The 25358-nt window shown below is 42.1% G+C and overlaps 1 protein-coding gene across 1 annotated transcript in view; it reads right to left on the bottom strand.

The window, feature by feature from the left end:
- Positions 1 to 25358, bottom strand: part of PRICKLE2 (prickle planar cell polarity protein 2) — a 121760-nt gene that overhangs the window by 86797 nt on the left and 9605 nt on the right. Inside the window, exon 2 of the mRNA XM_054976973.1 lies at positions 8093 to 8276. Coding sequence (XP_054832948.1) covers positions 8093 to 8224 — 132 coding nt within the window. The 5' untranslated portion in view covers positions 8225 to 8276. The remainder of the gene's footprint in view (positions 1 to 8092; positions 8277 to 25358) is intronic.

Below are 25358 nucleotides of genomic sequence, written 5' to 3'. Positions count from 1 at the left end.
ACCCGGGCCCAGCGGGACATATTATCATTCCGCCGGGCCTGTAAGACAGAACTGTTCTGCCAGGCGTTTGGTGATTGAAGGGGGCGGTGCCATGTCAGCCTCCCACCTTTGGGGTGGGGGAGGGTTCTCCCCACCACTGCACCTTGTTAATTTGTTTTATTATTTGTATATTGATTTTAGTTTTTGTTTTTATCGATTTTAACTGTTCACCGCCCAGAGCCCCTGGGGATGGGCGGTATATAAATTGAAATAAATAAATAAATAAATAAATAAATAAATAAATCTACCCTTTGTAAAATTAAGGAATTGTTTGTTTGTTTATTTGAGAGGCAGTTTGGTGTAGTGGTTAAGAGCGCGGGACTCTAATCTGGAGAACTGGGATTGATTCCTCACTCCTCCACTTGAAGCCAGCTGGGTGACCTGGGGTCAGTCACAGCTTCTAGCTCTCTCAGCCCCACCCACCTCACAGGGAGTTTTGTTGTGGAGATAATAATACAACAACAAGAGCAGAAAAAAGCACGCCCCAGACGGAAAAATTACACATAAACCAATGTGAAAAATGTAATTACAATATTTCATCAAAGTTGTACATAATTATACAAAAACATTTAATATATCCCAAGGACGCACAGAGTCAGAATGATGTGCATATATATATCAACAGAGTCCAAAGGAAACCAGAGCAGTATTACTGAGAAGATAGTCCGTCCAATTGTAGTCAATAAACTTCCCAAGTACGTACAAATAAGATGAAAAACACTGTATATCCCGGGGCAATCACCCAGAAAACCGCTGAGGGTTAATGTGAGCTGCTGCGATAGAAAGGCAAGGCAACCGCTGAAGATGAACTTGAGCTGCTGCAAGGCAAGGCAAGGCGACGAGCGTCAGCCGGCCAAAAATTCTTTTTTTCCTCTCGTTTCAGACCTGAGGGTCCTTCTTCAGGCCACCATATATTACAGAGTCATATGAGCAATTCATTTCCCAACAAGTCATATCCATGTATGTCAGAGTTTCCTTTGGACTCTGTTGATATATATATGCACATCATTCTGACTCTGTGCGTCCTTGGGATATATTAAATGTTTTTGTATAATTATGTACAACTTTGATGAAATATTGTAATTACATTTTTCACATTGGTTTATGTGTAATTTTTCCGTCTGGGGCGTGCTTTTTTCTGCTCTTGTTGTTGTATCATTTGAAGCTTGTTACCCCTTCATTTTGTGTAAGTGGAGATAATAATGGCATACTTTGTAAACCGCTCTGAGTGGGTGTTAAATCATCTTGAAGGGCAGTGTATAAATCGAATGTTGTTGTTATTATTTAGGTATTTATATCCTGCTTTTTTCCCCAATGGGGACCCAAAGTGACTTACAACACGGATCTATCCTCTGTTTTATCCTCACAACAACCCCTGTGACATACATTGTACTGAGAGGCAGTGGCTGAGCCACAGTTGCCAAAGTGAGCTTCAAGGCAGAGTGAGAATTCAAACCTTGGTCTCCGAAATCCAAGTTTGACACTCTAACCAGTTTACCACGCTGAGGGGAACAAAAGGTTCATTTTTCTATATATGCAGTATGTCATTAAAGAACATTATTGGAGACTCGTCAGATTCTTGCTACCCCCTTCCTTCCAATTTTCAGTCTCTCAAGGGCAAAAAAAATTACAACTACAATAATCTTAAAATGGTGTAAGATTCAGGCAAGAATGTACCTCTGTAACACACAAAGAAATGGAACAGTCTGGGACTTCCATGAGAAAGCTTCTGGCATATACCCTGCAACTTGTATTTGGAGCTTCAGTTTAAATATAGTGTGGCATAAATTCCTTAGAGAAGAGTTATGTTTGCTTAAGCATAGCAATGGAGGAAAGACACAGAGCAGTTGCCTGGGGCAGGCATCTCAGTCTCCATAAACCAAGCATTTGCCTGCTATCTGTGCTGATAGAGGCAGAGAGACGGTTTTGTAGAAGCTGGTAGTTAACTCTTTTTCCTCCTCACAGCCAATGCCTTGAAGGAAAGGGAGGGGAAACACATGCATACCTGAACACAGCTGGCCAAATATTGCTGCTTTTGTTATTTTTAATGACCAAGAAAATAAACCTCGTTTCATTGGGGGGGGGCAACATTTGCATTCCCAACTGTAATACACAAGCTTCAAGTTTGGCTATGTGCTTGAATTCGTGCTAATGTTTTGTATTTAAACCACTCCCTAAAATAATTAGAAATGTTTGCTTTAGTAGCAATGCAATCCTATGCAGCGTAACTCAAGTTTAAGCCTATTTATTTCAATGAGTAACTGTGCACCTCTTCTACGGAGCGTCAGTATAGACAGAGCTTGTTTCTCCTGCACTTTGAACATACATCAAAATACATATTGGATCAATAAAAGACATACCGTCATGCATTTTGCATTTGTTGTTATGGGAAAGGATGGTTACAGATAGGAGGGCTGAAGAAAATAATCCAGATTTCTTTAGCTTAGATAGTTCCACTGTGTACATCTATTATACTACGAGCTCTTAAAAACCTTTTAAAATTTTAAAGCAGAGCAACAAACTGAGTTGTATTTGTACCGTCTGATTATGAATTATGAACCAGATGTTCAGCTGGTATAAATCAATCTAGCTGCACCGAAGCATCAAACCGGGCTTATTTACATCAGCTGGAGATCTGGTTCTATTCATGCAGTTTCCTCTAGGAGGAAATCAAAATTCTACCTCATCTCTTATGTCTTTATAAACTGTGTAATCCCTTTCTCCTATTTCTGCAGTTGAAAATAAACTAGGATTAAAACCTATTGAGGGGTTACCACCAACTCTCCCTTAGCCATTGGCTGGACTGCTATAATACTGTGGGATCTTCATGAACAAATTTTATTTATTTTTATTTCTTTATTAAAATACTTATACCCCACTTTCCCTCTCAACTCAGTCTAACATCTATGGGGAAGGGTCTGTGATAAAATGTTGATGAGCAATAAGTGATGCAGAGTCTGTGAGTGGACAAATCATTAGCTTGGGAAGACATCTCACCAGACTTGAGATGCCCGGAAAACGAGGGACACAGGCATGCACAGAGTTAGGAGAATGAGCAAAATTGCAGCAATTTTGACAACGGGTATGGGGGGAGGGGGGCAAAGAAATGATAAAAGAAGTCTGAAAGATAGGATGATTGAAGGAAGGGGGTTAGAATGGGCAGTAAGTTAAGTAGTAGGAAGAAGGCAAAAACAAAATAAGAGAACCAAACTAGAAGGAGCAGGGGACTGAGGAAAAGGGGTAAATGAGAAAAGATGGGGCTAAGTAAAAGTATCACAAAGGACCTACAGCCCCATTCTAACCAGAGTTACACCCTTCTAAGTGCATTGAAATCCAGAAACATGGAGTTCAGCTTAGGATGCTGTTGCTAGTGACTTCAGGGCTTCAATGGCTTAGACTGGACTAACTCTGCATAGAACTGCAGTGTTAGCATCGCTGGGAAGAGAAAAAAGACAATGCAGTTTCATAGAATGATTTGAAAAATATCATGGATGTCCATAGCTGGAGCATGCAGAAGGCCCCAGTTTTGACCTCTGACCTCTCCAATTTCAAGGTATCAGGAAATAAGGGTTGGGGAGGACCTTTTACCACTCGAGATCCCAAAAAGCTGTAACAAAGTAGAAAATACTGAGCATGATGGACCAATGATGTGACTCAGTATAAGGCAGCTTCCTATCTTCATAACCAATTGCATTGCCGGGCTACATATTTCTAGGCCCTAATTAATTTTAGCGAGAGTGATAACTGTTTCATGCATTGACGCCTAAACATGGCAAAGTGGAGCGTGTAGCTGATCTTAAATGGTGTTGGTACTAAATGGGGCAGAGCAAACACCCTGCTTAAGCATAACTTCTGGAAATCTCTCCAAATTCAGACTTTGAAACAACCTTAAGTGATGCATCTTCACACTATTTGCCATGGTTTCCGCAGACCTTGAATTTATAAGTGGAAATAATAGGTTGACTATTGATCCCTTTCACCAGCCAATTCTCCAGCAAGCATCTGGCCAACTCAGTCCCTTGTGTGTGCGTAGATAGGGGAATCTTGTGTCTGTAACCCAAGAATGAAAGATCACCTGTTGCTAAGCACTGACAGACAGAGAATTTGTTGCTAAGCAGCTGACATGCCGTTTCATTTGCTGTTCTCATGCTTTCAATTCACAGGCAATGCCAAAGTCTTGGATTGGCAAATTACTGGGGTGCAATGAAGGTAGAAACACAATCAATCTGTCTTGTGCTAGCTTCCTCTGACGCATCCTTTTAAAGCTGTAATGTCAGATCCTAAAACAGCTTCTTTTGATTCACGTGGATGAAGAAACATAAGGGGGACACCTTTTGAGAGGCACTCTAAGAAAAACCTGGGTGCATACATACTGTTTTGGACTGTAAACCTGTCACAATTACAGCCCCTCTGGCTTGTAACCTCCCACAGTCATTTACCAGGCATGTAGAAAAGCCTGTAATTGGTTAAAGCTTGCAAAGATTTGTGTTACTTTTGAATGCACAAGGTTCATCTTGGAACAACTATGAAGCAAGAAGGCAAGATCTTCCCAGTGGACATCAATAAATGACTGCAGAGTTTGCAGAAACAGAAACGTGAAAAAAAATTCTCTCCTATTTACAGCCTGCAAGAAGGGTTTGAAATATTTCAGGAACTGTGGGTGAGAACCAGAATCAACCCAAGGGAAAAGCATCTTACTCAAATTCCAAGCACAATATAACTATGAGATGAAAAGCTTTGGGGCTTCTTAATTTTAAAATCTATTACTATTGTCATCATTCAAGTGAGTTTGATTTCATAATGTCCTTGGCAAATTAAGCTCCCAGTCCCAAACAGAAAATGATTACTAGAAAGACTGAATGAATCAAGCAAATAGTAAATAATAGAAACAGGTAAATATTTTAAAGTCACTTTTTACTGTGGCACATCAGTCTTATTAATGTCCTAAATGGCAACAGGCAGTGCTTATTTTATGCACTGAGATCTTTTGTCAGGAAATCTGAAACAGCACAAGAAGGAACCTAACAGGCCTGCCCCCACAACAAAACATCCGATCTGATTTTTAGAGATGTGGGTGATATGCCATGTCTGTTGCTCTCACTAACCACAATAATGTTAGGCATGTGTTTCCATTAAAGTGGAATAAACCTTTCAAATATCTTTTGCCACTAGTATAGCATTGCTAGTATGCACAAGAAGATGCCTTCTCTAAAAAAGCATGCTGGACATAAACTCTAGAAACTTTTAAGAAATTGAAAATAACTTATTCATTCTTTCATACTTAGCATAATTTTAAAAATGGTGTTATTCAGGATTAGGGCTTCCAGGTTCCCACTGCTGGCACGGGATGCCCTGTTGCCAGCGGTCGCTTCCTGCTGCTGCTCAGCTGGGCAGTGGGATAAAAATGATGGGGAAATGGGAAAGAGATGTCCAGACATGCTGACATCATTCCCACGCACCTGGATGTGATATAAGCACTTTGCTGAGGATATTCCAGCATTTAGGCAAAACTGCTAGAGTGTCCCTGGCGATGCACTGATATCATGTCCAGCTGCACATGGAATGACATCAGCGCATCACTGGAAACATTATTATGTCGCCAGTAAGCCCCGCCCTCCCCAGTTGGGTAAATCTCCACCAGTTGCCAACCTTGTGCTTGTCACCCTATTCAAGATGCAGTTTTTTACAAAATATTTTGAATTAGAGCCACATCAGAGTGAAAGGAAGAATGTATGTTCTAAAGAGAATAACCAATAAATTCAGCTCACACCCTCTCACTATTTCATCTTCTATAACCAAAAGTGGCCAAAAAGTGGTAGACTCAGAATTCTGGTATATCCTGGGCTGATCTGCAACAAACCCAGTTCATCTGCAACAAAGCATTAACACATCTGGGAAGGTCCATAAAACGACTATTCTATTCCCATTACGTTAGGCCTAAAACTAGGACAACTTTCTTTGGGGTACAAATGTCTAAGAAAGTACTTTTATGGGTAGCACTTTGATTGCTTTGATTTAGTACTTTGGTTTTCTTTTAAAAAGTCAAGAGAATTCATATGACATAATACATTGCGTTGGATCCAGACGAAATTTTCCATCAGCAGAATGGAAGTTCCCTGCCTTCTTCTTCCTGCTGAAGCCCACTGATTTCCACCAAATGCTGCTCCTGTAGGACTGACATCCCCTGCTGGGGGTGGGGGATGCCCTGCCCCCCCTCTCCACTCACCTGGCAGGTGGGGGGAGAGGCACCACAGTGTGCATGTGATTCCTTGTTGCACTGGAAAATGACATCATTTTCTGGCACGATGGGGAAACTATGGGTTGCACCAGAAAATGATGTAATTTTCTGGCATGATGGGAAAGAATGGGAACACACATGACAAGGTAAGTACCCTGGCACCCCCAAATCCCCAGTTTAGCCCCTGGGGGACCTGGCACCTCTATGCTCCTGGTAGAGATGGGACTCTGAAAAACAACATGAGGGAAATCTGCAGTGGGAGGGAGGGACTGGGAGAAATCGATTTATTATGGATCCAACCCATTCCATTCGATGGTGAATGCACTAGCATTTTTATATACAAATCTATGTCAAGCAATGGGAACCAAGGAATATCTATACAAACAACAGGTCAAATACTTCAAATATTATGTGATATCTACTGCATTTTGTGGGGTTTTCTTTGAGGGGGGGACTGGTGGAAGAAAAATAGTTATAGTCAATAACTGTAAAAAAATCAGAAGCACTAGTGATATTCTTTTGGTGGTGTCTTTTACCTTGGAAACTCTTGCTTTAAGCTGAGTGTGGTCTGTTTCTGTGACCAGTGTTTTTATGCTGGACAGAGGCTTTTTTAATGCTGGATTTTAATTAATATCTTCGAATGTTTTGTTTTTATTATTATTATTTTGTAAGCTGCCTCAGGAAGGTTCCTGGAGGGATGGTGGAAAAATATTTTAAATAAATAAGTAAATCAATTGTATTATGTGTATGAAATCCCAAAATATAGGGGGTAGATCCAAACATTCTCTAAGTAATTGTCCTCAGATTTAAGTGGCTTTCTCCAACAGAAAAACCACTTATGGTGAGCGAAGGCTCTTTAGAATGGAGGAAGACTTCAAACTTAAGCCAAAAGGAAAGGAGGGGTATGAATATTTCAATAAGTAAATGACTAAACTTTGCTCAGTGCTGTAGTTGGATAGGGCTAGGATCCACTCCATTTATTAGAATATACAACAGTAATCATGCATACAAACAAGTTTCCACAATCACTCAGTGTGTTACATTCTTTTCACTTGTTTCTCAGACCCTGCATCTCATTTGAATCTCAATGAATCCTTATATATCAAGAAACTGAACACTTTTCAAGGAACTTTGGTTAAATTGTTGCCATTTTTAAAAAAATGAAATTTCCATTTAAACAATTACCTGCAGCAAATTGCATGATGAGATGAATGCCTGCAAAATCCCAGTTAAATGCTGCATTTGGGATGCACTTAAACTTGCAGTCATGCTTATTTCAGATATTTCACCTTTCCTTGATCAAACGGCTTGGTGAGAAGGAGACACCAGCTGTTCCATGCCCAATGACATCTCCAAACATTCTGCATATAAGCAGCAGCCACACTGAGCGTGCCTCAGCCAATTTCAAATGCAAACCCTTCATTTCAGAAACAAGGACCAACATTACAAATGTTAATGGGGCATACAACTCTGGTGATCCCAGTTTTGTAAACAAACACCCAATGATGAGAAGATTACTTATAGTGAATCAGTAAGTCACAAATTATTCATATAGGGATGCACAGGATATCAGATTAGCAATGTTTCTGTGGCTAGAAACCAGTGTGTACTTATTTGCATGTCTGGGTTATTGTTGAATACACTAATGATTGACCAATAGCTTTCTCTGCCCATGTATGGCGGCAGTGAGAATTCCCAAGAACTCCTTCTGGCAGTTCTTCCTTTCTCTGGAGAGATTTGAAAGTAATTCCTTCTCTCAGTTGATGGGATTTGCATGCATGATGTCTGCCAGGTGCAAGCAACAACAAAACGTACCTGTTCTGGTTTCAGCCCTGGAGGGACCCAGGCATACTCTTCCAAGGCACAGCCAGAGTCATCGTCAGAAGTTGAATTGCGCTGGAAGTCAAACATCAGTTTGGTCACAGTCTTCTCCATTTCCAGGGGCATCACAGTTTCAAAGTGTTCTGCCTGTGGACACTTACAGTGCAGGCAGATCTTCCTATGGGAGAAGAAAAACCGAGAAACCAAAATGATCAGCCAATGTTTAAAAATAAAGAATACAGTCAGAGAGATTTCTGCATGTCAACAGAAGCTCAACAATCCCGTGTTGACCAGCGTAAAGCAGTGCATAATTACAACTGTTTTACTTCTTTTTTGCTTTGGATAAAGCAGCTGTCTACAATAAGTTTGAACAGTGGGATAACTGAAGTATAAACGTATGAATGTAAATAGCAACCTGTCCTTGACAAAATGCCAAGGCACTCCATAGCAGTTTTCTAAATCCAAATACTGTTCTTCTATTCGAGGGCAAACCATGAATATGAGACCACCCATGCTGAACTGGCCTCGGGGATTTAAGGGGTCAAATCCATTGGATAAATGATCTGAGATGCACCTCTTCACTTCCCTCTCCTTTGACAGCACCCATAAATATGTTCTCAGTGCCAGTTCATCAGCATGTCCAAATCAACAAGCTGAACAAATGGCACATACACTACGCTAAATGCCAACATAAACAAAAAGCTAAGAATGGCGAATTCCATTACAATGACAGAACATCATAAATATGGTTGTGTTAAATGCAAGAAAGTGATGGAAGTCACACACTGGCAACTGCTGCCTTAATATAAGATTACCCACTAAGGCTGCCTTGCAAAGTGGGGCTGTACTTCACAGGTGGTGTATATATTTTGCATACATGAAGCCACAAATCCAATCCATCTTCAACTAAGGATGGAAATGCAGTAGAGCAAATAAGAAGCCATCATGGGTAAGTGCCAGGTTCTCCACCTGGGAAACAAAAATGCAAAGCAAGCATACTGGATGAGAGTTACACTTCTAGGAAGCAGTGTGTACGAACAAGGGTCTTGGGATAGGGATGGATGGGAAGCTAAATATGAGTAGTCAGTGTAACGCAGCAGCAAAAAAGGTGAATGCAATCTTGGGGTATATCAACTAAGGCATAACATCCAAATCAGAGGTTGTCATTGTCCCACTATATACCATATTGGTCAGGCCCCACCTGGAGTACTGGATGCAGTTTTGGAGACCTCACTTCAAATAGGATGTGGACAAACTGGACCAGGTGCAGAGGAGAGCAACCAGAATGACCAGGGGCCTGAAGACCAAGCCTCATGAGGAAAGACTGGGGGACCTGGGAATGCTCAATTTGGAGAAGAGGAGGTTGAGAGGAGACAGGATTCCTCTGAAAGTGGTTGCATTCCCCTAAAGAAGCAGATGCCTACCTTGGGAATGCTTTAGCCAAGGATAGAGATGAAGGCACAGATCTAATCTGTAGAACATAGCAACTAGACACAGCTGGTTAAAAGTGCTTCTTTGAGAGGTAGGATCTGGTCACCATTATCCATGCAGTGATCACATCCAGGTTGAACTACAGTAAATTGCTTTGTGTGGGCCATAGACAGCCCAGAAATGAAAGGCAGATTACACAGTGAAAGTCCATGTGATCAACAGCTGGGTATGCATGGCATCAATTTGAAAAGAAGCGTACAATTCAAATGCAGGAATACAGAGATGAAACATTGCTGAATCAAAACATAAGTAATTTGATGTGACCTATTAAATGCTGCGCAAACTACCCAGGAGGATCATATCTACATCAGCAGATAGTACCCAGTAGTATCGTCTATTGTCCCTATCCCTTTACCAGGCATCTCTCGGAACCATTTCCTAATACAGCCCTATTGCCTCTGTAAAATAATTCAGTTTTCATGGTTTGCGGAAATCCAAGAGAGTGGGAGCTTTCTGACCTCTTCAGGCAGGCCATTCCATAAGCTGGGTGCCCCAACAGAGGATGTGCGTAAACAAGTGGCTGCTGATTTTGCCTAACTTCAGGGTAGCACCTGCAGAAGGCCCTGTTCAGATGAGCAAAGCTTAAGGCTGCCAGGCTCCAGGTGGTGGCTGGAACTCTCCTGGAATTATAGCTGAACTCCAGGTGTCAGAGATCAGTTCCCCTGGAGAAAATGGCCGCTTTGGAGGGTGCACATAATGGCATTATACCCCCATTAAGGCCCCTCCCCCTCCTCAAATTCCACCCTAGGGTTGCCAGGTCCCTTCACTCCCCCGGCAGGAGCCTGGGAGCCTGGCACCTACCTCGCTGCCCAGGATCTTGGGTATGCACATGCGCGCACTCCTGGCTTGTGCAATGACATCACTTCTGGGAAGTGATGTCATCATGCAGGTCAAAGGGTGGCTGGGAGTGCTCCTGTGCTCACCGAGGTCCACTGCGGGGCACGATTCGGCCCAAAACGGGCCCGCTGTGAGGCGCATTTCAGCCAGAATCAGGCTGCTGTGGGTGCAGTGTGTCACCTGGGGGTGTGGTGTGCCACCCGGGGAGTGCACCCTCCCCCTACCGACCAATTAAGTGGACATGGGGGGGCAAGGGTTGGAGCAGGGGATCCCCTGCCCTGGACGGGGGAATGGCACCTCTAATCCACCCTCTCCAGGCTCCACCCCTCAAATCTCCAGGAATTTCCCAACCTGGAAATCTGCCATGATGAAGCACAGGGGGAGAGGTGGCCCTCAGATACAAGGGGCCAAGGCCATGAAAGGCTTTGTATGTGATGGCCAAATTGAATTGAGCCCGGTAACTGATGGTTAGCCAGTAGAGTGACTGCAGAATGGGAATAATATGGATGCTCCATCTGGTTCCTGAAAAAAATCAAGCAGCTGGAGTCTCTGAGTTAACTTTGAAGAGAGACCTATGAAGAGTACATTATAGTAGTCTTCAACCAGTTAAGAATGTGATAGCTAGACTGCCAACAGCTACTAATTATAGGGACCGAATCTCTGTTCTGCACTGGCTGCTGATTTGTTTTCAAGCACAATTTGAAGTGCTGGTTATTATCTATAAAGCTCTGCGTGGTCTGGAACTAAGGTATATGAAGGATTCCTCTTCTCCCAAATGAGCCTGCCACATGATTAAATATTTAGAGACTCTGTTCAGTGTGCCTCCACTCTCAGAAGCTAAGTGAGTGAGCAAGAGAGATAGGGCTGTTTCAGTTAAACATGATTCCTCCCCCCACCCCCCGGGGTTATTTTTACATTGTGCTTATAAGATCTTTTTATTGCTCTAATTGTTTTATGCACTTTTAAAACTGGCCTTGAAGCTGTCTTTTTATTTTGATATTCAGATTTTGTTGTTTTACTGCTTTTAGTGCACTTCACACTGCTTTGTTGATATTTGTATGGAGAGATGGGCTAGAAATGTCTTAAATAAATAAAGGGCCTTGGGAAGGGAGCAGGTATACAGAACCCTTTAAACTCCTGTAATTAATTTGCACTGGCACCATCTGTTACAGGAAGGGGGAAAAAATCCCCAAACCGTTTTGAAAACTTTTCTAGATGTTGCTGGTTCTGCTTTACTGGCATGTCCTGTAGTATACGGAATGAAATCGACTCTGTATTCCACAGGTCAATTTACATCCAGGGCAACACAAGATATCCTTGCACAATATATTAGCTGGGATAGTTATAGGGTCGCCAGGTTCAAGTTGGGAAATTCCTGGAGGTTTTGGGGGTGCAGCCAGGTGGAGAGGGTGGGGTCTGGGAGGGAAGGGGCCTCAGAATGGTATAATACCATACAGTTCACTCTCCAGAGCAGCCATTTTCTCCAGGGGAACTGATCTCTGTTACCTGGAGATCAGTTGTAATTCCAGGAGATCTTCAGCCACCACCTGGAGGCTGGCAACCCTAGATAGTTATTGGCAAAAGTTGAGGCTCCTTCCAAGTATAGGTGGCTTTTCTGTTCCTTACCCATACAGTACTACTCACAGTCAGTCCCAGCAAATTTAGGATTAGGAAGTAGTGCTTTCAGATCAAAGGGCAGGGGACCCAAATCTCTTGCTCTTACCTGAATATTAACCATCATGCATTACTGCTCAAAAAGGCTGCTGGCTGCATGAATTCTCCCAGCTCCAAACCCAGCCATGCAAACTTTCATTTTCTCCATCGCTTCACGCAAGCCATGAATAAAATAAGCCTGATGCAAACAAATCTAAACTTCCATGCAGCCAGCACAGCACAAAAAATGCACTAAGCCAAAAGGCTCTGCTAAGTCAAATCAGGGAGAGTAGCCAAGTTTCCCCATTTCCTGCTTTTCATCAGATTTAAAATACACACAGATGCAAATACAGGCTGGGTGTCTGGTTTGCATCTAGCTAGGCAAAGAGCCTCAGAGCGGCCTCTGGCTGTTACCCTCAAAAAACAACCGGAGCACAATTTCAGATGAATACTTTAATTAATCAGCTACTGTAGGAATGTCCTATACTTTATTTTTTTGCCGAATCAATGGGTTCAGCAGGCGTTTCCATCTCTGTTTATGATATAATGTTGAGCAGCTCAACAGGCAAGGCAATTTATTAACCTCCGAATGCATTCATCATCTCAATCAATCCTCAAGCCACCAACCAACTCTGGAGCAGCCCCGTCAAATCAAGTGCCAGCTATTCACAAAGTTGGTGGTTAGAGGATCAGAGACTTACTGTTTGAGAAATGGGTATTCTCATGGAGCTTAGTGCTATTTCACTGACTGTCATTCCCAGGGTTATTAATCACATGGATCCCAGTAGAATATGTCAGCAAACAGCAAAAATATTTAAAGCTTAGGGAAGTCATAAAATAAACTGTGGTACCAGGAGGCAAAGTAGAAAAGAAAACAACAGCAAGTTTTTCAGAAAAGAGCCAAGCTGGATAGAAATTCTAGGTAAGTAAATTTATGGCACATACCAGTCACCACCCACATCAGTTTTAATCTGTAAATTACAGTGGTCCTTTGGGCCCTTTATTACACTACTCAGGACACATGAACGCAGCTTTAGTACAGTGTCTTCCCATAAGAAGGTCTGGGCAACACTGGAGAAGGGCTTCCCTAGTTTCCAGGAGGGGTAACACTTTTGCAGTAGAGGTTCCACAGTGCAGATTCTTTTTGTAAGGTCCAGGGCACAGCATGTTGCTCCAGTGGCACAGAATGGAGCTGAACTGCAGTGGTTTCTATCCATGCCAACAGCATAGCAGACAGGTCCTTGGGTAAGGTTGCCTGAGAAGAGAATATTCAGTTTTGTGGAATGCTTGTGGGACCAGCACCTTGAATTGGGCCCAGATGCCCTGGAAGCAAATTGGGAGCAAGTGTAGGTGGAACAAGACTGGAGTGATATCGTCTCCACAACCCACACTGGTCTGAACTCTGGATGCAGTATGCTGCACCGATTGTAGCTTCCAAACACTTGTTTCAGTGCAAGCTCCAAAACTTACAACATGGAGGGGTGCTTTTTGGGCCGTTAACTGATTCATCCAGAATACTCAAGTAGGGAGATGGGGGGGGCATAATCTAGGAGAACCATCACCAATAGTGAGAAGATTCATCCTCATCTTAGGCAAATTCTCCTAATGATTTCAATGGGCTTAGGCTGGAATAAATCTGTATAAGATTGCACCATCTTTCACCCCAAGTTGTTATCAAGGAAAGTTAGGAGAATACCTATATACATAATCTTGAGCTTCTTGAAAGAAAAGTTATAAAAGTGAAAAATAAATATATAATCAGTAAAGTATTTTGTTTTACTCCGATCATGGAGGAAATGTTTTTAATTCAATTTTGGCATGCCAACTGCACATAAGAGGAGGTCATGCTACCCCATGATCCTTCCGTTATGTGTGGCCAGCGCTGTGTTTGGCGGCTTTGACATATGCAAACCAAGCACAGGATTTTTCACGGTATACGTTTACACATACTAAAGCTGAAAAAGATGTGTGTTACCCTAGTCACACAAAATGGCAATTGCATATAATGACGAGTAGCACACCCTCCTCTTATATATGTCACTGAAACTGAACATCTGAAAAGGGCTCCTGTTTTGAAAATATCAGTTCAACTTGTTTGCTGAATTCAGGGTTGTCAGCCCCGCACTAGGGCAGGGGATCCCCTGCCGCCAGCTGCCACTCTCTGGCACTCATCACCTGGCCAGCAGGGGGGGGGACACATGTGGGAGGGCTGGCTAGAGCACAGAGTAAAATGGCATATTCATGCTTTGCGGCCTTCCCAATGGCATCAGCTCCTGTTTAAACTGGAAACAACAGAGTCTCAGTGGAGGTGATTCTTTAAGAATTGGTCCAAAACACAGTAAAAATGATTTAAGTGTGAAAAAGGCAGAAAAGAGAAAGATTAGGCACCAGGTGCCTAGTTTACAGGTAAAGGAACCTGGTAATCCTAGCTGAATCGATATCAGCGCTATTAATGAAAATGGAATGATATCTAATCTTGCCACCTCTTCTTTATTGCAGGTACAGGACAGGTTCTGACACTTGTAATTTATTTATTTATTTATGTCATTTATAGTCCACCTTTCTCACTGCAACTCAAGGCAGATTACACAGTATGAGATTGGTACAATCAGTATCAAGTACATTTCAATACAGTATCAAAGACATTTCATAAACTATAGCATAGGGTAAATAGATATACGTTTAAAAGACATAGTATTAGCAAGAATCCAATACAGAGTAGAAAATATACTGAAGTAGAACATAATCAATTCTAGGAATAACATTAAACATGGAGCACTGGTGGTACATAGGAGTACATATTTAAAGCAGCAGATAATATGTCAGGCAATATAGTGATAAAGTCTATGGTCCCTAAATCATTAGTGAAGCATCTTCCTACAATACAGCCATCCAGGGCTTTTTTCAGCGGCAATGCAGTGGAATGGAGTTCCGGAACCTCTTGAAAACAGTCACATGGCTGGTGGCCCCGGCCCCTGATCTCCAGACAGAGGGGAATTTAGATTGCCCTCCGCGCCGCAGCAGCGCGGAGGGCAATCTAAACTCCCCTCTGTCTGGAGATCAGGGGGCGGGGCCACCAGCCATGTGACCATTTTCGCAGAGGGCAACCCACTGAGTTCCACTACCTCTTTTCCCAGAAAAAAAGCCCTGCAGCCCTCCCATTTGAGTAAAAAATTTGTCGCTTTCTTGCAGTCTTGCAGTGTGTTCCCTATTTTGGAGGTCTTGAGGTGGCAACACTTAATGTATCTACTTAATTCCTAATGACTGCTACACAGACTATCACAACCATTTGTATATCCTTCTAAAATAAGAGAGAGCAAGAAGGAGAGAGGAACAGACAATACAGTTATTGTTATGTTCTGCTATGGAGATAGAATTTAGCCAATGGAACATATGAAGGAAGAATGTACGTTTCTGGAAAAGCTCATGACTCTTGGCCAGCATGTCAAATGCATTACCATATAAAGAATAACAGCACAGAGCAGGTATAGAGAAGCATGCTGTTAGAAAAATATAAAGAGGGGGTGGTGATGGGGGAATCAATTAATTTGATGTGTCCAGAACTAAGCACAACTTACAATAATATTTACTCTTTGATTAATAAGTCCTTTATCGATAGAACCCTTTTTACAAGCCCAAGATGTCCCCTCCCTGATAGATTTCAGAGGACAAGTGGTATTAAATAGTACCCACATTTCCTGTAATGAGATGACTAGAACACGGGGCTGATTTTTCAGTATCTGTCTCCCTAATGTAATGGTTGCTTCCAAGAATTTTTTGGGATTTGTTTTTAGATGGAAACACGTTTCTCAGCAAAGGCAGCAGGAATCCAAGGGTTTATTCAGTACACTTATCAAAGGCTCAAGGACTTGCTGAACACATATTCAGATGTAGCCCTTTATAGTACAAAAGGACCTCAGAGAAATAAACATTTCTGTCAGTCAAGCTTGTCTATTGTTCACTTGCTCAGGAAATTGCTGATGCTGGATCAATCAAATGCAGAAGTGATAGAAAGGGCTGGGGAATTATTTTCCTCATCTAATCAATATGAATAGTTAAAATTTTGAACTGTTAGCATTCTATAGCAGCTGCAGAGCAGGGTTCCATGTGACTCTCTTCAAATGTGTTGGAAGGGAGAGGCATTTTCCAGCTCCAAAATACACAGAACAAGACCCAGTTTTTACTCTCACTTTTTCCCATTGTAAATTTGCATTTGTTGTAGGAAGTTCAACATTCATTAGAGGTTTCTCAAAAAAAAATCAAAATAAACGGACCAAAGTTTTGCTTGTTTGATCAGAATAAAGTAGCTGAGCTGTCATTAAAAGGGTTTTTTGTTTTTTGCTCAGCCAGCAAGTAGATTATCTCAACAATTTCTAAGGAATTCGAGCAGGTAGAATGAGAACTCTAAAAGATTTCAGCTCTTGGGCTGGTTAAGAGGAAATATGCTAACTCTGGACTTCCAGATGACACTCAAGATTTAAGTTACAGCCAGCAGACCTTACAGGGACATAAAATAGTTAGGGTTACTACTGTTGGACTCAGGTTATCAGCTCTGGGTTGGGAAATTTCTGGAGGTTTGAGGGTGGAGCTTGGGGAGGTTGGGGTTTGGGCACGGGAGGGACCTTAGCAGGGTATCATGCCATAGAATCCATTTCTCCAGGGGGAACTGATCTCTGTCATCCAGAAATGAGTTGTAATTCCAGGAACTCTCTAGGCCCCACCTGGAGATTCACAACCCTAGCATTGATTTTGATTTGAGCGCAGATAAATATTGACTGTGAAGCTGCGAAGACAGATATTCACAGTGCTATACTAAGCAGAGTCACACCCTTCTAAGCGCATTGATTTCAGTGGTCTACTTCAGATGGTAATGTCATGTGCTGTGAAGGATCTTCGTTGTGTGACTGAAGGTAAGCTGTGGCAGCCATTTTATGGTTAAGCCACCTCACAAGGCAGCCATTTTGTGGCTAAGCTCACCATGCTAGGTCATAATTCCAAAGATGCCCACAAGCTCAAAAAGGTTGAGGACCCCTGGTTTGATTATTTACATCCCTTTTTTTGGAACCCTAATAACTAGAAAATCAGCACAGCAAGCAACGGGAGTGGGGAATCCATGCAAATTTCCCCCTTTCTATCTGCTGGGTACAACCATGCTTGCCAGTTCCCCAGTGGAGGCGAGGGATACTCCGCCCCCAGCATTCACCTCCTGCCACCTTTCATTTGGCTGGCAGGGGGAGAAGGTGTGGGAACACTGTGGTGGGAACAAAGCACACTCCCTCATGGTCCAGAGTACCCTCACATCACACCAGGAATGAGATCATTCCGAGTGCGACCCAGAAGTAATAGGTTGCGTGGCGGTGCCAACTGAGTACTGTTTGGGGCTAATTTTACTCAATTGGCCCCTGACCCAACCTATTACTTCCATGTTGCACCAGGAATGATAGTCATTCCTGGCACGATGCGAGGCAATCTGTAGCACATGTGTGTGAGAGTTAATTGCCCCCCATGTGACCCCCCACACCCCCAATTTCACCCTCCAGGGACCTGACAACCCTAGCTACAACCCAGACTGTACAGTTCTTAGACCCATCCCAAGCATAATTCCATCGGAGAAACATCTTCCAACACAGGCCCCTCTGCTCAGTGGTTGTAGGGAATATTTTTCTCTTTCTCTTGAACAGTCTATCTGAAAACTGTCAGCATAAGTATCCCCCATCCCAAGTTCACTAGACAAAACAAACTGAACTCTATCTCACAAAGTCAAGGAGCATGGAACGAGAATCAAGATGAACACACAAGCCCAATATCTGATTTTGATCATCACTCGGGAACAATCCTGAGCATCAAATATCACACAAACAGGCCCCTGGGTCAACAGGCAACAGATTTCAAAAACCGAAGAGGAGATTTTAGGTTACAGAATATTATAAACACTCACTAACTATAAAAACAGACGAGCAATGGAACAAATAGCTTGAGCAAGTTGTGAAATCTCTTCCTGAGGGACTCTGAAAGGAAAGGCTGGGAAGACAGGCATCAGGAGTGATTTAGATATCCTGTCTGAGGGCAACAGAAAGTTGGACTAGATGACCCACTAGGTTCCTTCCAACTCCAAGTTTCTACGATTCACAGTAAGGAATAGCCTTCCTTTTCTGAGGCGTTCGTAAATCTGAGGCCCTGTGCTGTGTTTAAAAAAAAGTAATGAGAAAACCGGGTTTGATTTCAAGACCTTATGTAAAATATCTGACTGGCAAAGCAGAAGACAACAGCACCATTGGAAAGAACTTAGAAAAGAAAAAGTGCAAAGAAGCTCTGAAGAAAAGATTTAGAGGAGGACACAAAGGACACTTTTTCAAACTTCTTATAACTGGGGAGCCACTGTGTGCTAATTAAACTTCCCCCTGGTGGGCGAAAATGATGAGTTTCCTGAAGCAAAACTGTTAAGTGACAATGAATCACTTCTTTGGCCGTGCCAAATTTTTACACTGCAGCCTCCTCTTGGCTTGTCAACAGAACCAACTTCCCCAGCTGCAGCTCTTCCTCCCCCTTCCCTTTTCATCAATTGGATTTAAATTTAATCTAATTTAGCTTTTTAACTTTCTGTCAATGTTGTTTCAAAATGAATCTTCCAAACACTGATTTCAGAGTTGGATGCAGCGGCAGAGCATTCTGCTAAAAAGCTGTTAGCACACCTACTTGCTGGCAATAAATCCCAATGAAATCAAGGTTCTTATTTTGAAGAAAATATGCTTTAAGACCAGAAAGATCCAGGTTCAAATTCCAACACAATCATAAAGAACGGCTGATTGGAAGAGGCTTTGCTCCCAAGGCCACGCAATATTCTTTATTTCTGCTGGCTTGGCATTCCAGCAGGAAAAGGTAAGTGTAGATTTTACATCCTTACCCACTGGGTGAAGGCAGTCTGTGATTTGTCCAATAATAAACCAATGTCATAGAGAGCACCTCAGAAGAGCAATTTTGTGTACTTATAAGCAATTTTTTTTGTTTTATGGTCCACACACACGTCCCCATTCATGTGAGTCTACCAGCATTTGTTGTTAATTTTAATACAGCCACATGATTTGTTAGAGTTTAGCAAACCCAGGGCCCTGTGTTCTCTCTCTCTCTCTTTTTACTTTTCTATACTCCCTATAATCTTTTTCTCTTTTTAGATACATCCTCCCCCCCCGCCCAAGAATTTCCTCAAAGCCTGGCTTAATTTGAGGCACGTGTTCTCAGGGCCTAGCTCCAGAACCTCTCTTATGCTGGGGCTCAAGGACTCAAAGAAACAGCAGTAGGAAGACTGGCTGTGGGCATGTGCAGGATGTCTTTCTGTGCAGCCAAGGAAACCCAGCCAGCAGCTATGTATTGGAGAAAGAGCTCCCAAGCCAGACTCCCTGATTTCCAAGTGGACTCTGGCATCTCATGCATGTGTGTAAGGTACGAGGAGAAGAGTGTCAGGATGTATTTGTATGATTGAGTCCTTCACTTGCTGACACATTCAGGTCTCCTTGCTCCTTTCTTGTCGGCTCCTAGAAAATATAGTTTGCTCCCAAGCTTGTGGGTGGGTGGGTCACCCCTTCTTATGTTCACATTATATTTCTGCAGCACTTCCCCAAGCTATATGCCATTTACTATAGCAGAGAGCTGCTGTAGCACAGTGGTTAAGTGGCTGGAATATGAGTTGGGACTCTGCTAGTTTGACTCCCACTACTGCCATGGAGCTGCCTCTGCAGCTCCAGCTCCTCAGCTGTATTGTGGGGCAAATAATAACACTGACTTTGTTAATGGTTCTGAGTGTGTCACTGATCTGTCCAGAAGGGTTTATATAAGCACACTAGTATTGTTATTACTCAGATGTATGCATGCAGGTGTTTGTTTATTCGGTAAATATATATATATGCTGCCTCTTCAGAGGTCTGCTTGAGGCAGCTCACAAAGTGACAACAACACAAAAAAAGAACAAAAACAATGTAAGAAATACCAATAATAAAATAAGCTGGGGTCATAAAACCAGCCTGAAACAACATTCAGCAGCCTAAAATTGTAATCTGTATAATATAAGATTGCTAGCCTCCAGGTGGAGCCTGAAGGTTTCCTGGAATTAAAACTGATCTCTAGACTACAGTTCCCCTGGAGAAAACGGCTGCTCCAGAGGGTGAACTCTATCACATCCCTGCTGAGCTTCCACCCCTCCCTAAACTCTGCTCTCTTCATGCTCTGCTCCCAAATCTCCAGGAATTTCCCAATCCAAAGTTAGCAACTCTAACAGAAACAGACCATAAAAGCAGCTAACAAAGATACAACCCCTCAGTTAAAAGTCTGGGTAAACCGAGATGTTTTGGCCTAAAGGTCAACAGGAGAGTAATACCTCTTTGAAGGATCCTAACCAAAACATAGTATAGTTTCAGGAGCCTCAACCTCTGTCACCAAGTGCAGCTGAGTGAAATTAAGTCTCAGGCTATTTAGGCTGAGGCTTGAGAAGGCTACATTTCTGGATCAACTAGTTCACTAGGCACAAGTCCTGTGTCCCAAGCTCCAGCCTATGCTTCCAAGTACAGCCAGCTAAGCCTGGGGCTTTATTTCAGAGGAGCGTAGACCCAGTCTGCTTGCAGAGCACAGGACATAGCAATTCGCTTTTGCACAGTCTGTGGAAAGCCAGGAGAGTGGAAGCCTTCTTGACCTCTTCAGGCAGGCCATTCCATAAGGTGGGGGCCACCACAGAGAATATACACCTGGGTAACTGTTACCCATTTGCAGGGTGGCACCTGCAGAAGGTCCTGTTCAGATGAGTGAAGCTGCCTTGGTGGGGCATAGGGAGAGAGGTGATCCTGTAGCTATGAGGGACCAAGGCTCCCTCATAGAATCTGGACAAAACTGTGGTTTTACCATAGAATTTTGTTTGAATCCTAGAGCATCTCATCAGCATCATGTTGGTGATGTGACATCATTTCTGGATTTTTGCTGGAAATGATATCACTTTGGGGGCAATTTTTTGTCCTGCCAGCCTGTGGAATCACAGAGGGCAATGTAGAATGGTGTCAGGTAGGCAGGATACCTGGCCTCCCTAACTAAAGGGCAGTAAGACATACACCAGAAAAGCCTCTAGTTAAATGACATTCTAAAAGTGAGGTGCCACCACTGAAAAGACTGTGTCTCTGGTTGCCACACAGGCCTTACCTCTGCAGGCAGGGGCACACCCAGTATGCCAAAGGGCATGCTGCAGTTGTCTCTTGATTTAACATTTAGCTGACTTCTACTAAAGTGCCACCAGTCATTGTTAGTCCTCAGTCCAAACTATACCTTTTAATTCTTAAGTAATGAGTTACTCTGGTATGATAAGCATTCTTACTACAATTATTTAACAACATATGTTACACAGAAGCTTCCTCGAAAAACAAAATGTCACAGTCATGTCTAGTTCTTCAATCACAATTGATAAAGAGCTGAACTGCAGAATCAGGCAGATGACACATGGTACAGTTCTGGCTGGACTATACATCATACCATGTGTGGGCATGTGCTGCAAGAAGATCTTGGGGAGGGGCTATGGCTTAGTGTAAGAACCTCTTCTTTGGGCGCAGAAGGTCCCATGTTCAATCCATAGGCTCTCCAGTTAAAAGGACCAGGCATTCGATGATGTGAAAGACCTCTGCCTGACACCTTGGAGAGCCACTGCAAGTCAGAGTAGATAAAACCGTGTGTGTGTGTGTGTGTGTGTGTGTGTGAGAGAGAGAGAGAGAGAGAGAGAGAGAGAGAGAGAGAGAGAGAGAGAGAGAGAGAGAGAGAGAGTGAGTGAGTGAGTGAGTGAGTGAGTGAGTGAGTGAGATCCCACCCCCATCCCCAGGCTTGGATTGGCTTAATGACTCTGTGTATATCCAAAGATTGGGTAAAATAGTAAAAGAGTCCAGTAGCACCTTTAAGACTACCCAACTTTATTTTATCATAAGCTTTCGAGAACCACGGTTCTCTTTGTCAGATACAGGTAAAGATTGGGTAAAGTTTCTTAAGGGAACTGTAGCTGAAGGAGAGAGCGGTTGCGAACATTTTGGAGAAAGTTGTAAGACACATTTGACTTATTTTTCAGAGCTTGGTTTTTAAAACAAAACAAACCAAAAAAAAAAAAACAGGGCAAAAATGTTTGCCCACTCTGGATGCACTGATGTTACTCTCAACAGGTTGCATTTGCCTTCTGCAGTATCTATCAATACATAACCAAATCTAATTGGTTCACTGTGTTGAGACATCATCCTGCATGACCTGTGATTGGTAGGGGTTGCTCACATGACTAGAAGATGATCCAGTGGTGAGAAGAATTGAAAAACAAAGTGCTGAAGCAGCAGTAAACTGGAGAAATAATGGAAGCAAACAAGAACAAATAAAGGAGAACATTCACACCATGCAAAGGAATTCGGGGGACTCTTTCTACCCTCTCCCCTGAACAAACTACTCTCTGTCAGAGTATTGAAATGGATAAACATTTGGGACATTCCTGATTAGAACTAATCCACAGAAGGTGATCAAACATGCGTAATTGTGGAAACAGACTTGGAGCCTCTTAAGAGGTACCATGCTGGAAAACTAGTTATGGAAAAACAAATTCTAAATACAAAAGGACAGGTGTGGGGCAGCAGACTGCCATCTTGTGGCTATGCAGGTACCTTTTACCTGCAGTCAATGTCCCCAGCCTAGCTCAGATAGAGAGAGACTTGATCAAATGGAATAGACTGAATTTGTCATGGTTGGGCAGGATTGCAGCAGTTAAGATGAATGTGTTACCAAGAGTAATGTTTTTGCTACAGACAATACCAATCATCAGAGACTCTAAACAATTTGAAAAATGGCAGAGGAAAATATCAGATTTTGTTTGGGCAGGCAAGAAGCCTCGAGTGAAAGTAAAAGTTCTACAAGATGCAAAGGAAAGAGGCGGAATGCAACTGCCCAACCTGAGACTTTACCATGATGCAATCTGCCTAGTTTGGTTAAAAGAGTGGATGACATTAAAGAATAAGAAACTATTAGCCCTAGAGGGATATAAAAAAATTTTTGGATGGCACGCATACCTATGGCATGACAAAGTAAAGGTCAACTCGATGTTCCTGCATCATTTTGTAAGGAGAAGTTTATATACAATCTGGAAGAAGTACAGAATTTACCTACAAGAAGGAACCCCTTTGTGGGTGGTTCCATACGAGGTGATAGATCCGAGAGCTGTTGATAATGAACAACAATGTTTAACGTACAAAGAAATAACTAAAACTGAAGTGTCTAAACTTAGAATAAAGACGCAAGAGGAACTATCACCGAACTACGATTGGTTCCAGTATAGACAGATCAGAGATTTGTATAACTCGGACTCTGTAAAGGGAGGTATACGAACAGAGAATTCGGAACTAGAGCAGACCCTTTTTAAAGAGGACAAGAAAAGAATATCCAAGGTATACCAAGTACTGTTGAAATGGTATACCGAGGATGAGACAGTTAAAACACAAATGGTGAAATGGGCTATAAATTTTAATAAAGAAATAACAATGGAGGCATGGGAATACTTGTGGAAAACTACAATGAAGACAACGACATGTATTAATATTAAAGAGAACATTTTCAAAATGATCTATCGTTGGTACATGACACCAAAGAAGATTGCGCTAGGAAACTTGAACACTTCTAATAAATGCTGGAAATGTAGAAAGCATGAGGGCTCCCTCTATCATATGTGGTGGTCGTGTGAGGTAGCTAGGCAGTTCTGGGGGGAAATAATAAGAGAAATGAGTGAAATTTTACAGTTTCAAATAAATAAGAACCCAGAACTCCTGCTGCTAAACTTGGGAATGGAGGGAATCCCAGCCCACCATAGGACGTTGATATTTTATATGACTGCAGCAGCTAGACTTTTGTATGCGCAGAAATGGAAAGTACAAGAAGTGCCAACTATTGAAGATTGGATCTACAAATTGCTGTATATGGCTGAAATGGACAAGATGACAAGAAAACTGAGAGATCTGGACTCAGGGCAGTTTAACACAGACTGGGAGAAGCTGAAACAATATCTGGAGAAGAAGTGGGAGGTGGGAGGAAAACTGTGGCAGTTTGAGAACTACTGAAGTACAATAAAAGTATAAAAGAGAGGGGTGACTTTACCGGGGGAGGAAGAGAAATGTGAATTTATAAGCAGTTAGATTAATTAATTGATTGAGATATATATAGATATGTAAAGGTTAATTGATAGAATATTGATAGAGAATAATTAACGGTTTAAACATGAGGATTGAGTAATTAACAATATATTTTTTTTACTTGATAAGACTTATATGCACCAAACTGAATGTATAGAAGAGTTAAAATGACTGACTATGTGATGAGTTATATAGAAATACTATAAAAAGAAGAAATGATTAATATAGAGAGAACAAATCAAATTGTTTGATTTAAATGTGGGAAATTTTTATGGTTTATGACATACAGAAATATTCAAAACTGGAAAATGGGATAAATTGTTTATCTAAAGAAGTATAGTTTGGATGTTTAGTAAGTAAAAGAGTTAAAGATGTACTGCTTAATATAATGGAGAATATATATTTGTTTTAGATAGAGGAAATTAATAGAAGTAAGGGAAAAGGGACAGAGGGTGGGAAAGCTGTTGGAAGTCAACAAAAGGGGGGGAAAGGGAGGGGGTTAGAAACGAAAAATTAGGGGATAATTGAATGCAATGTAATGTAAAAATATTAATGTTCTAACCCAATAAAAATTTTACAAAAAAAAAAAAATGTCCCCAGCCTAGGTGAAGCTGATGTTCTATATAATGGCTGTACAACAAAACAGAGGCAAGGGTTTATTCTCAAGGCAATCAGTGCGTTAGCAGCTCTCAGTCTGTAAAAGGAGCCATGAAGACGGTTCATAGCACAGCTTATCTTTTCTCCATTACCTCTGTGGGAGTGAATTTGATAAAATTGCATCAGACAGAAACAGTATTAGGCTTAGATTGCAGGGCCGAGCAAATAGAATTTTCCATCTCCCGGTACGAGGGAGCACGTTTCCTGAAATGCTGATGCACAGCACAAAGAAGGGCAGGGGACCTAGATGACAGCGCCAAGCAAGCTTTAATAAACAAGATTTGCATACATTGGGATGCAATCCTTTAACTCTCACTGGCAACATTTTCCATTCTGTTTGCAAACGCACCTTCCAGCAGAGTCCATCTCATAAATAATGCCGTAAATCTGGACTGCTTTCTTTCTTTGTACACATGGAGAAAAATTGCCTAGGAGGGTTATCGAAC

This window comes from Eublepharis macularius, chromosome 4 (assembly GCF_028583425.1).
Source record: "Eublepharis macularius isolate TG4126 chromosome 4, MPM_Emac_v1.0, whole genome shotgun sequence".
Taxonomy (NCBI): Eukaryota; Metazoa; Chordata; class Lepidosauria; order Squamata; family Eublepharidae; genus Eublepharis; species Eublepharis macularius.
Note: the sequence above shows the minus strand (reverse complement) of the source record. Positions and strands in the feature narration are given on the sequence as shown.